Here is a 12,107-nt window from a genome sequence, read left to right as displayed (position 1 = left end):
ACATGTGATAATCCAACCAAAACATACGGACGGCTTATCAATGGAGGTTGTTATGTCACAGAGTTTTCTGACAATGTCATTCTTATCAGCCAGAGCCGAGAGGCGTTTCAAGAGAAGGGACATGACCACTTTTAAAAAGCTGAGAGAACAGAGCAGGATCCCTGATTTTCTTCTGCTTGGGTAGCATTCTTCCCCGGGAGCAGCGTCTGATCCAAACCTGCAGCAGCACTCTATGATGAGCCACAATCATGCTCAGCCCCCGCTTTCAACAAAGGAGCTGAGATGGTTGATGTACTTCAGTCACATCATCAGCATCCTCTCTCTGCTGCTTCTGCTGTGGAGCTACAGGTGGGTGAAATAACTCAGATCCAAACACACACACACACACACACACACACACACACACACACACACACACACACACACACACACACACACACACACACACAACCACCACCAAAGATAATGTAGACTTCCATATCAGACGAGGTTTGAACTGAATTTTTCAATGTTTTTGACAGGAAAATGCAGATTTTTCTCCAGAAATTAGGATTGATTTTTTTTTATTAATTGAATTAATTGGATTTTTTAAGTTTAATAGTTGATAAGTAGTATAACAAATGTGTGTAGCAATCAGCAACTAAAACAAGGACAGGGAGCAAAACTAAGGAGCAAGCTCTTACAAGAATAAGAAGTAAACTCAGACCACACAAACAAACAAACTAAGGAAACAAACCTAAAACCACAAACCATGATAACTTCTCAGAGGATTTTCTGACAAATACTGGGCGCTAATTTTGTGATATTTGTTATTAGCCTATCTTTAGCCGGCTCTATACAACCCTCTGTGTCTCCTGGAAGTAAGGATTATTAAAATAAAACTAAAGTTAGAAAACTTCAGCAAGTGGCAGGAGCTGTACGATGAAGTCCATCACTGGGATTGTCTGATGAGAATCAAATGACAAAGTTCACAACAAAACGCTGTAACTTCTTCTGTGACTAAAAGCTGCCAAACAAGAAAAGAAGGAAAATGTTAGTGTAATCTTATCTGTGCTGAGCTGCTCATTTCCTGCCAGCTGAAGGCAGTCTCAGACCATAACACCTAACAGCTCCACAGTACAAAACGGTTATATAATATATATATATTATACAGTTACAAAATAATTACCTACATATACTGTATTTTCAAATTCAAAATTTATTTATATAGCACATTAAAACAACCTCAGCTGACCAAAGTGCTTCACAATAGCAACTGCATCACATATTAAGAGAGTCATCAATAAAATAGCAATAAGAATAACTTCATCACAGATAAAAATAAAATTTGAGATAAAATTAGCAATAAAATAACAATAATAGTAACAACAAAAGTAGCAAGCCAAGGTAAACTCCATTTCAGCTGGTGGAAGGCCAGGGAAAAGAGATGTTTTCAGTCTGTATTTGCCTTCACAAATCTTGACATGTTTAGGGCCTGAAAGATGGGGAATAGGAGAAAAGATTTCATCCTTTTCCTCCTATTTTTATTTTACTTGAAATTTGTTATGACATCTCGCAAATCGAATAATTTGTTGCGGTTCTGCAGGCCCGACAGGAGCTTACAGCTTTGGACCCAGCGCAACCAAACACATGCAAATCTGCAAATCTCAGCCGAACCAACTACACAAATCTCAGCCGAACCAACTACACAAATCTCAGCCGAACCAACTACATTTCCCAAGAAATGTGATCAGGAACTTGCAGGTGGGCTGAGAGAAATGATCCTTTTGATGACCGTTTCCTCCTAAACCCTTAATCAGCTGAAGGGAAACTCTGCTTTATTGAATGTTTTTCACTCTTGCAGCTCTTCAGGAACAATCGGCTTCTCTGGTGAAAGTGAGGTGGACAAAAACACTTCTGGTGTCAGCTTTTCTGGAGCACCGCGGCGAAAGAAAGGTCAACACTGTTCAGTTTCCGCCCTTCAGTGTACGCTCAAAGCAGCTCAGGCAAATGCAACAGCAATGTAACAGACTAACTCTCGTTGGTATTTGAAAGAGGAAAAGCATCGTGTCTGGTCTTGAAGCTGAGTTTCCTATAATCGACAGATATCCTCTGCTTTCCTGACCAACACTATTGTTGAAGCATAAGGGACTGCAACTCTCTCGGATAACTCCTCTTTTCCACAGCTGGCAACACAAATAATGACGATATGTGTTACATGTTGCAGAAAACAACATTTCCAAACCGTTAACTTTAGACATTTTGCAGAATCATCTAATATTTATGTTTTTGCCTGTTAAAATCATCAACTAATTCCTTTTTACGGAAGCCCAGAGCGGCCTTTTTTTAATGTTTTTTTTCGAGATATGAGTTAATTTACCGATGGCTTTCGAGGCCACTTTTTCTCCCCAGTCCGCCCCTGTTTATATGTGTTTATATGTATTTCTGGCAAAGGTTTTTACCCATCTTTACCCCCCTTTCATTGAAAACTGAATAAAGTAGCCTATGAATCAAACATGGAATGTGGAGCGTTTGTGAAAATGCACAAAGAAAATCCTGCTGGTGTGACAAGCATTTAGTTATTTATCTCGTTATCTCGAGAAAACGATAACGGCACCTCTCGTGCATCATTCGGTAACCATGGAGACGGCCTGGTCCCCTCAGCTGGTCTCTGATGAAGTCGACTGTATCAGCAGGATCACTGAGGTGTAAACGCCTGCTGAGCTGCAGTCGAGCCGGCCGTCTGCTTAAAGAACGCGGGCTGATATGAAAGTTATCTCTACAAGACAAACAAACTGCGAACACATGAAACACATACAAACAGGGGCGGACTGGGGAGAAAAAGTGGCCTCGAAAACCATCAGTATATCAACTCGTTATCTCGAGAAAACGATCATTGTTTTCTCGGGATAACCAAATCAAATCAAATCAAATCAAATTTATTTGTACAGCTCATTTCATGTACAAACAGTTCAAAGTGCTTTATATAAAATAAAAGCATTGCAGCAGGGAGTGGAAGAAGCATTAAAATACATAAAAGAATATAAAGAAAAACAAATAAAATCCTTTAAATTAATTTAAAAACGACATCATTATCTCCTTATCTCGAGAAAACCATCAAAAAAAAGTTTATACGTACATGTCCGCTCTGGGCTTCCGTACCTTTTAACGCACAGAACTGTTTGATAATTATCATATAGGCCAGTAGAAAAAGTGTAACAATTCTTCTTTTGGCGGCAGGTTCACGTTCTTGGAATATCTCTGCGGAGTGAAAAGTTAGTCTATCAGTGCTGCTTACGCTGTCAAGGCGAGCTGCACATCACTGATGGTGTCCGGTGGATGCACACGGATCACTTCAACTTTCCCTACGGTACAGCTAGCATCATGTGTCCTATTCCCCAAGGCTGTGAGACGCCCTCTGAAATCACGGTGGCCTCTGCTGGAGATCACTCTGAAGGTAATAAAGGGCTCCACAGAGGTTTTATTCCATGGTGCCAGAAGGTTCTGGTAATATGAAGCGATGGTTGGTTGGGCCACCCCCCCTTTTCTGTTGTGTATTTATGGATTTATTAATCATACTAAAACTTATCTACATATCTATCCTACTGCAGGGTTGGATAACTTTGTCAACCCAAAAAAAAGGGAGTTATATTGAAATATAATTCTCAAACATGCGTCTCTGCGTTCTCTCAGGTAAATTTGAAGATGGGTTCCTGGAGGTGAAGAACCAGGAGGAAAAGACGGACTCCTTTCCTTACAACTTCACTGTCTGCATTTCCACCATGTTTGATTTCACCAATGTGCTTCAGGTAACATCACGTCACGTTTCCTTTAGGCCTGGGCAACAATTAAAATGTTTAATATAATTAATCACATGATTAATCACGATTAAAGCAATACTATGTAACATTTCTACCTTAAAATAACAGCTTGAAAAAAATTGTGCGGCTAGAATGAGTTTTAATATTACGATTGGCCTGTCTCCTATGCCCTTCGGGGGTCTGAGTTGGAAAAACTGCGCTATGTAACTTTGCTGGACCGGCCCGGGAGCTGAGCGGAAGTACTTCGACTTGCTTTCTGGCACACCTACCGCAAAAACAAATAGACCCCTCTCACGCTCCCAGGTACATTTGATTACTCTTACCTTCTCGGTCGACATAGCTTGCACCTTCTGACTCCTCGCCGGTTCGTCAACAAATGTGAAACGTGAAAGCGAAAGGGTGTTGTATTTACGACAGTGTAACCGTACATTACCTCCAAGCCTGTAGGGGGAGCTCCAGAGTGAGCTTTTTGAGAAGTTACATTGTATTGCTTTAATCGCATTTGTACGCAAAATCCAAAAATGAATCCAAAAGTAGTGTATAGCTTTTAGCATTTAGTTTTATTTTAAATGTGCTGCCATATGAATGAAAGTGCCATAACATTTGTTGTGCAAACACACTTTTAACATCAGCATCTTTCTGTAGTTTTTATGTAGAAGCCTCGCTCCACTGTCTGTTTCCTTGAATGACTTGCTGCTATCAGTTGTGTGTTTTGCCTTTAAGTGATATTTTAGACTGGAACTACTACGCTGAGAAGACAATTCAACTTGGCTGTAAATGCAGGAGTTTTTTTTTTTTAATTTATTTTGAAATACGTACTTTTATGTTGAAACGAGTAAAACAGGAAGTAGCGCCGGTTAGCTCCGTTAGCTTCACACAGAGACCGAGGAGCACCAGTAACGGTGTTACCTGCTAGCTTATCATTATTTTGTTACTCCATGCTTCGTGGTGTTTGCTGTAACTGTGTGAATGTGATGCATTCAACAGACTTTTACAATAATAAAACCTGCGTTAATGCTCGATAAAATATTTATCGGCGTTAAATAATTAACAAGTTAACGCGATAATAACGAGTTAACGCGCCCAGCCCTAGTTTACTTACTTTATCACAAAGCAAACAGGATGTGCTCTGTTGAAAGAGCGCTAAAGGATGGAGTGGAATCATAGATTCTTTCTTTTTTTTGTGAGCCTTGAAGCTTAGATTATAGTTGGTTTGGGAGGAAGTATTTCCCCTAATGTTTGCCATGATAAGAAAGAAGAAACTTGGTGCTTTTTTATGATCTAAATACTTCTGTTGCAGCTGGTGCAGAGTTTGGAAATGTTGCAGATCCTGGGGGTGAACAGAGTCGTCATCTATAAGACCAACTGCAGCCCTGACACACAGCGTGTTCTGGACTACTACACACATAAAGGCTGAGTATTGTGCACGTTAGTCCTCATAAGCAGCATAGTCCCTGCCAAAAAACTAAAACTGCCATTTTATCAGGACTGCTTGGCCTTACATAGCAGTGCAGAGGTCATCCTTTAGCATCAGTTTTTAATATGTCTCACCTGTATAAAGTGTGTAGGATTAATGTGACGAAGCAGGGCAAATGTGTAACACAAGTTCATTTCTATTCATAGTACAGTCTAATTTCCAGCTGCCATTTTACATTTTTTGGGGGCCAGAAATATGAACAATGTGCATATTGTATTTTTTTTTTAAAAAAGCTTGCAAACAGTGCCTGCTGAAAAAGCAGATACCTAAATGTAAATGTCTTACGTACTCTCAGCTGTGTGGCTAATTAGCTCCAAGCCATTCAGTAAAGGCAGGTATTTACTTGCCTGATGTGAAACTAAAGGTAAAAACAACCAGCGACAGGTGAAGGTTAAGGAAAGTAGAGAAAAAATGTGAAATGGAAACTTTTTACTGGCTCCATCAATGTTTTTATCTTCTTAAAATAATCCCGATTGTGATTTATAGAGGGCTGAAATGTCAACAATCTGTTCCTTTATTGTCTCCTCAGGTTTAGTGGAGGTGATTCCTTGGTCTCTGTCAGATTATCTGAGAGTATCTCGTGGTTGGTTGCCTAAGCACGGTCCAGGCCAACTCCACTACTTTGGTCAGATTCCTGCTCTCAATGACTGCCTCTACAGATACATGTACCGGTCCAGATATGTGGCCTTCCATGACATCGATGAGCTCATTCTGCCCCAGGCAGTCAACAGGTAGAAGTTTCTTGATCAGTTTTTACAATCTATAATAGATGCAGCCTACAGTCTGTGCTTTAAAGTCCTAAGTTTTGGTGTATTATATGAAATATTCAGTTTCTAAAGTTTTTCACTCATTTTCTCACCAGCTGGTTGGAGTTGATGCCGCGACTGGAGAGAAAATTTGGCCCTGATAGTTGTTACAAGTTTGAGAATAACGTGTTCCCCGTCAACTTTGTCCCGCCTCCCCACAAAGCCAGAACTCTACCCCAACCACAGCGCCTCTGGGAGAAAGTATCCGGCGCCAACATCCTGGCCCACCTGTACCAAGAGCCCATCAATCCGTATGAACGGTACAAAAACTACAAAATCATCGTCAACCCTCGGTCTGTATTCAGCACCAGTGTCCACGGAGTGCTGAAGTCTAAGAAAGACTGCACCTGGGTTTACAGACGCATGGCACGGATATATCACACAAGGTAGGCTGACGCCTTTCTACTTCTTAAAGGGACAGTTCGCCTCTTTTGACATGAAGCTGTATGACATCCCATATTAGCAATATCATTCATGAACATTTTCTTACCCCCTGCTGCGTCCTGTGAGCCGAGTTTCCGCCTCATTTTGGTGTTGATGAAGGTAGTCCGGCTAGTTAAAAAATATACCTGCCATGCTGTCTGGAGCTGCATAACTGGCACACGCTCTTACACTAAATGCATCACATTCTGAGACTAAAAATCTTTACTCAGACAGAGAGATGACACCAGAGTAAGCCTCTCTCTATTTGTCCCGACAGGGAAATCTATAAGGCTTGACAGGCTTTTCCTTCCTGTAGCCCCACATCTGTGGAACAGCTTTGCTGAAGACTGGAGGGCAACAAAAAATGATGTTTCAGTATTTTTTAAATCATACTCAACATCTACTCTTTTGGTCTGGCTCACTGGCATCCAGCGTTGATGAGATGTCTTCTCATTCAATCTTTTGATGATGTTACGATGGAGTTATTGTTTTTGAGAGACTCTGCCTCTCTAAGGTGCTCTCTTTGTACCCACTCATGTTACTGATCTGTTGTCAATTAACCTAATTAGCTGCAACATATTCCTCCAGCTGTTTCTTTTTAATACCCCTTTTAATGCCCCCCGTCCCAACTTTTTTCACACCTGTTGCCACCATCCAATTCGAGATGAGCTAATATTCTTTTAATAATGTTTTTTTTGATGTTCTACTGTTAATAAAACAGAGTTTATTAGCTTTACAAATCAATTGATCAGATTTTTTGACATCCTTTTTATTGTTTCTGCTGGTATTTACTTTTGTGGAGCTCTTCATGCTGTATTTATTCTGCATGAAGCGTACGGATACGTTCTGATTGATTAGTTTTACGTCCCTCCTGCTGAGCACAGCTGCTCGACTGAGATAAGATTTGATGCATTTTTGTTTCAAACATGTATCTGTCAAAGAGGCTGAGGACACTCCGTAACCATTCTGTCTCTGTGTCCTGTGCAGACTCCAGAGACACGCACAGCTGACACCAGACCAGATGATTTATGACGGCAGGCTGCTGAACTACAGTGATCGCCTAATACCGGCTGTCAATACTGTGCTGAGAGAGAGTGGACTTCTACCAGAGGACGGCAAATGTTAGCTTCTTTAAGTCAATGTGTGCCTGGGATTGTATTTTGTGAAATAACTGTCACGGTCTCAGGCTTTTTGTTGTGCTTTTGGTTCAGTTTAGGTATTAAACTGCGCATCGATGACGTCATCCCAGTAGACGCGTGTGTAGAAAGTTTGCTATAAGCCCCCCGATAGTCCCGGATAACAACAACACGGCAGCTCTGAGCTAACAGTGCAATAGTACGCGTTCATTCATTCATTGGTCTTAAAGTATTGGTGAAATAAAGACAGATAATGCCTTATTTAGAGGCTGTATTGTCTCTGCCCTGTTCTCTCCCGTTATATAGATGTACAAGTGATCTAAATATCTTCCGAAGGACGCAGACTTTCACCAAACTGTTATCGGTGAGCAGATGAACGCATTTTATGCCAGAAATAAGGTCCAGGTTTTAAAAAACCGAACTTCTCCTTTAAGTTGATTTTGTGTTTTTTGTGTCTTTTTAATCATTAATTTGTATTCTTGTTCATTTCTTAACAAGCACCAAGGGAGTCTGTACTGCACTGCAGAAACATCTCACTCTTTTAAGAAAGGAAATACAAGAAACTGATTCATGTGCGTGAGCTGAAAGCGTCTCCTGAATAACAAAACATGCTCGTTAATGGACCTAAACTCACTTTGTCTGAGGGAAAAATCCTTCCACAGGCTTTTCTTTTCACTAAGGGCTGACTTCACAAAGGGGATATAATTTAATCTAACTGTAACTAAGCTTATTTATTAAATTTAATAGAATTATTAATGAATATCATGAATTATGGGGCACTGAGTAAACCAGAAACTAATAAATAAACACTAGTATCAGTTTTCAAGGTCTTTTGGTACTGAGCAGACGTGAAGGCAACTCAAACCTGCAGTTATCCCGGTAGACTGATTGTTGTCCGTCTTTTACTGTCGCTTGTATAGTTTGTACATAGTTCCACAGCACAGGAGACAAATTGAAATGTCAATGATTGTGTCTTTGTGCTAAATTTAATCAATTCTGTTGTGCTATATGAAAGGACAAGTTGTTTGTGATTTCTGTGATAAGTGGTCAGTGTTCAGACTCATAGCCTTCATATCTGCTCTGTACGCCTCATATCTGTCCCACAGTGATTGGGCCGCGACATAAAACGGAAACAAGGAGAGTAAAGCCTCGTCCAAAGACACTGTAACTGCAGCTGCAAGGCCAGTGGGGAGGCAGAGGAGCGCAACGGCATTAAAGGGATAGTTCGCCTCTTTTGACATGAAGCTGTATAACATCCCATATCAGCAACATCATTTATGAACATCTTCTTACCCCCTGCTGCGTCCTGTGAGCCGAGTTCCAGCCTCGTTTTGGTGTTGATGAAGGTAGTCCGGCTAGTTGGCTAGGGTCCCGAAAATTAGGGCCCGACCGATATGGTTTTTTCAGGGCCGATACCGATAATTATGGAAATGGAAGGCCAATAACCGATATGTGCAACCGATAAATAGAAACATTATTCACGATAAATTAAAAATAGCATGCCCTGACACAAACTTTCATATCCATTAAGTCTTTTTAATTGTAACAATGAAAAGTGCAGGGAGCTGCCAGCAGCATTTGTAAAATAAAGCCAAACATAACTTAGAATAAAACGGGAAATAAAATAATATAAATACATAATTATCAATAAAAAAATAAATCACTCCCTGCTATGAGAATACTTGAATATATGCTATTTTTATATTAAAAAGTAATAGAAAATGAACTGACTGAGAACTAAAAAGCAAGTGTAGGGAGCTGCTGATAGCATTTTCAAACAGTAAAATAAACATAAACATCCCTCTGAGTCAGGCTTCATGAAGTTGTTTACCTAACACCATGGTTGTTAGCGCAAGCCTGCTAGCTTCTTGGTGGTGGTGTGACAGCCTGTCTGGCTACCCGTAACAAGATGTTACTCCAGATGGCCAAAACTTAATTCTATTAAAGTTAAGTAAGGACGTTAGGACCAGTCACCGTTGGTTCTAACGTGCTGGGTAACCAGTTGTTACGGAACAAGATAGGCTCTCACATCGGCAGGCTACCAAGTAGCTAGCAGGCTTGCGCTAACAAATGGTTAGTCTCAGGAACAAACACAAACACGTTTTATTTGGTCTTCATTGACCATGGCTTTCAGTCCACCTTTCGTGTAGAACTACAGACACGTTCACGTTTCCATGTGGGGGTTTAAAAATCACTGTACACTATGCTGAGACTGCTTTATGGACAACCGTTTCAGTGAGTAGTATTCGCTGTCATTCTGGTTATCCTTACGTGAGCTGAAGGTTTGCGTCGTTACACAGATCAAATGGACCATTTTCACGAGTTGTATACACTAATAAAGACGTTGTGGTGCCGTGCCTTTGCAACGTTGGTGTGTTTGTGACTTATTGCAGGGGATAAGGCTTCGTATATGCTTACCTTGAAGGGAGTTTGTTCTCTGCTTCAAGTTAGTACTGCCACCACCGTGGCCCCACTCGCCACGCAGCCGCCTTGAAACCGCTCACAGCGTTCAGTAGCCACCCCGCCCCCAACTTGCGCCACGGCCGCCTTGAAACCGTTCGCAGCCTAGCGTGTTGATTGGTTGTATTCCGTGTGCCAAACAAATCAGATGCTGTGACGGGCGGGGCAATGCTCATGAACTCAAAGTGGCGAGAGTGAGAGCAGAAGACGCGTTCAGAACGAAACGGCTGCAAAATTTGTTGTGAAAATTATATAAACTTATCAGTGGAAATTTATGGAAAGTATGGCCGATGCCGATATCCCCAAAATGCTAAATATCGGCCCGATATATCGGTGGGGCCGATAATCGGTCGGGCCTTACCGAAAATAAAGCGTCTTGCTTCTCAAAACAATATGCGTTCAAAAGAGTAAAACATTTGCATCACAAGATTCAAATAAATGTCAGTCTGCTGTAGTTCCCCTACAATCCAGTAGAGGGTGCTGTGACTTAGAGGAAGTGAATAAGTGGAATCTGTGAGACGCAGTTTTATCTAAGAAGCAGACGATGTTCTGGTAGAAGAGACATTTACAGACCGGATTCCAAAAAAGTTGGGACACTAAACAAATTGTGAATAAAAACTGAATGTAATGATGTGGAGGTGCCAACATCTAATATTTTATTCAGAATAGAACATGGCGTCAACAAATCCCAAAAAAGAGAGAACAGAGAGAACTTCTGAGGAAAAGCATGAGAAAAGTTAACATCTGACCTTTAATGAATGATTAATTAACTTTGAAACAAATATGTTGAGTATAAAAGAATAAATTGTTGATTTAAGCCAATCATTTCTCTGCAGGGTGACTAAGTTGGTGTGTCTTTAGATTACCTAATTGAGTGAAAGGGTCAACTTTCCCTCGTAACCAAACACATATTTTCTTCAAAAATTTCTGTGTAGCAAGAACAGGAAAAGCATGAGAAAAGTTAACATCTGACCTTTAATGAAATGCAGAACAATAAAATACAAGCAAGTGTAAAGCTCGACTTCACATCAAACTGAAATTAAATATTGCTTCTTCAGAAGTTTACATAAATAAACAAAGCTGGTGCAAAGCTACTTTGTGGATCTTAACTTTAAACAAAACAAATATGTTCAGTATAACAGATTAAACATGTTTCTATTTTCAAACAGACTGCATTTTGTTCTGTCCATCAAATCACAATTGATGCCATGTTTGTCTTCAACGTCAGGAGATCCGTCCCCAGTTAAAGCAATCCCAACAAATTATAAAACACTTTCAATCTTTACTCAAACATGTGCTCCACACAGAACATTCAGAACTAAAGTCCTAACAAGAGAAGGTGGTAATCCACAAAGAACATTTTTAATCTGAACAAATGCAAGGCTTTGTTTGGATTGGTAGTTCCTGTTGCTGATTTAAGCCAATCATTTCTCTGCAGTGTGACTACGTTGGTGTTTCTTTAGACTAGATAATTGAGTGAAAGCTGCCCCACACTGACCACAGCTGAAAGGCTTCTCTCCTGTGTGAATACGTTGGTGTGTCTTTAGACTACCTAATGTAGTGAAAGCTGCCCCACACTGACCACAGCTGAAAGGCTTCTCTCCTGTGTGAATAAGTTGGTGTGTCTTTAGATTAGATAATTGAGTGAAAGCTGCCCCACACTGACCACAGCTGTAAGGCTTCTCTCCTGTGTGTATACGTTGGTGTGTCTTTAGATGAGATGATGTAATGAAAGCTGCCCCACACTGACCACAGCTGAAAGGTTTCTCTCCTGTGTGAATACGTTGGTGTGTCTTTAGATGAGATGATGTAGTGAAAGCTGCCTCACACTGACCACAGCTGTAAGGTTTCTCTCCTGTGTGAATACGTTGGTGTGTCTTTAGATTAAATAATTTAGTGAAAGCTGCCCCACACTGACCACAGCTGAAAGGTTTCTCTCCTGTGTGAATAAGCTGGTGTGTCTTTAGATTAGATAATTTAGTGAAAGCTGCCCCACACTGACCAC

The 12,107-nt window shown here is 40.7% G+C and overlaps 1 protein-coding gene across 1 annotated transcript; it reads left to right on the top strand.

The window, feature by feature from the left end:
* The first annotated feature begins 210 nt into the window (after window positions 1–210).
* On the top strand, window positions 211–7,632 carry LOC142389007 (uncharacterized). The gene is made up of 9 exons (XM_075474558.1): window positions 211–348; window positions 1,586–1,743; window positions 1,844–1,935; window positions 3,220–3,436; window positions 3,673–3,788; window positions 5,101–5,212; window positions 5,807–6,008; window positions 6,140–6,469; window positions 7,494–7,632. The coding sequence occupies exons 1-9, from the start codon at window positions 233–235 to the stop codon at window positions 7,630–7,632; spliced, it is 1,482 nt and encodes a 493-aa protein (XP_075330673.1). The 5' UTR covers window positions 211–232.
* Window positions 7,633–12,107: the final 4,475 nt, after the last annotated feature.

This window comes from Odontesthes bonariensis, chromosome 9, assembly GCF_027942865.1.
Source record: "Odontesthes bonariensis isolate fOdoBon6 chromosome 9, fOdoBon6.hap1, whole genome shotgun sequence".
NCBI classification, from domain to species: Eukaryota; Metazoa; Chordata; class Actinopteri; order Atheriniformes; family Atherinopsidae; genus Odontesthes; species Odontesthes bonariensis.
Note: the sequence above shows the minus strand (reverse complement) of the source record. Positions and strands in the feature narration are given on the sequence as shown.

Excerpts from the sequence above, each read along its gene's own strand:
- LOC142389007 (XM_075474558.1), top strand. The coding sequence starts at position 233 with ATGATGAGCCACAATCATGCTCAGCCCCCGCTTTCAACAAAGGAGCTG. Across the intron at positions 349-1,585 it reads CTTCTGCTGTGGAGCTACAG|GCCCGACAGGAGCTTACAGC; the intron begins GTGGGTGAAATA and ends GCGGTTCTGCAG. Across the intron at positions 3,437-3,672 it reads TGCTGGAGATCACTCTGAAG|GTAAATTTGAAGATGGGTTC; the intron begins GTAATAAAGGGC and ends GCGTTCTCTCAG.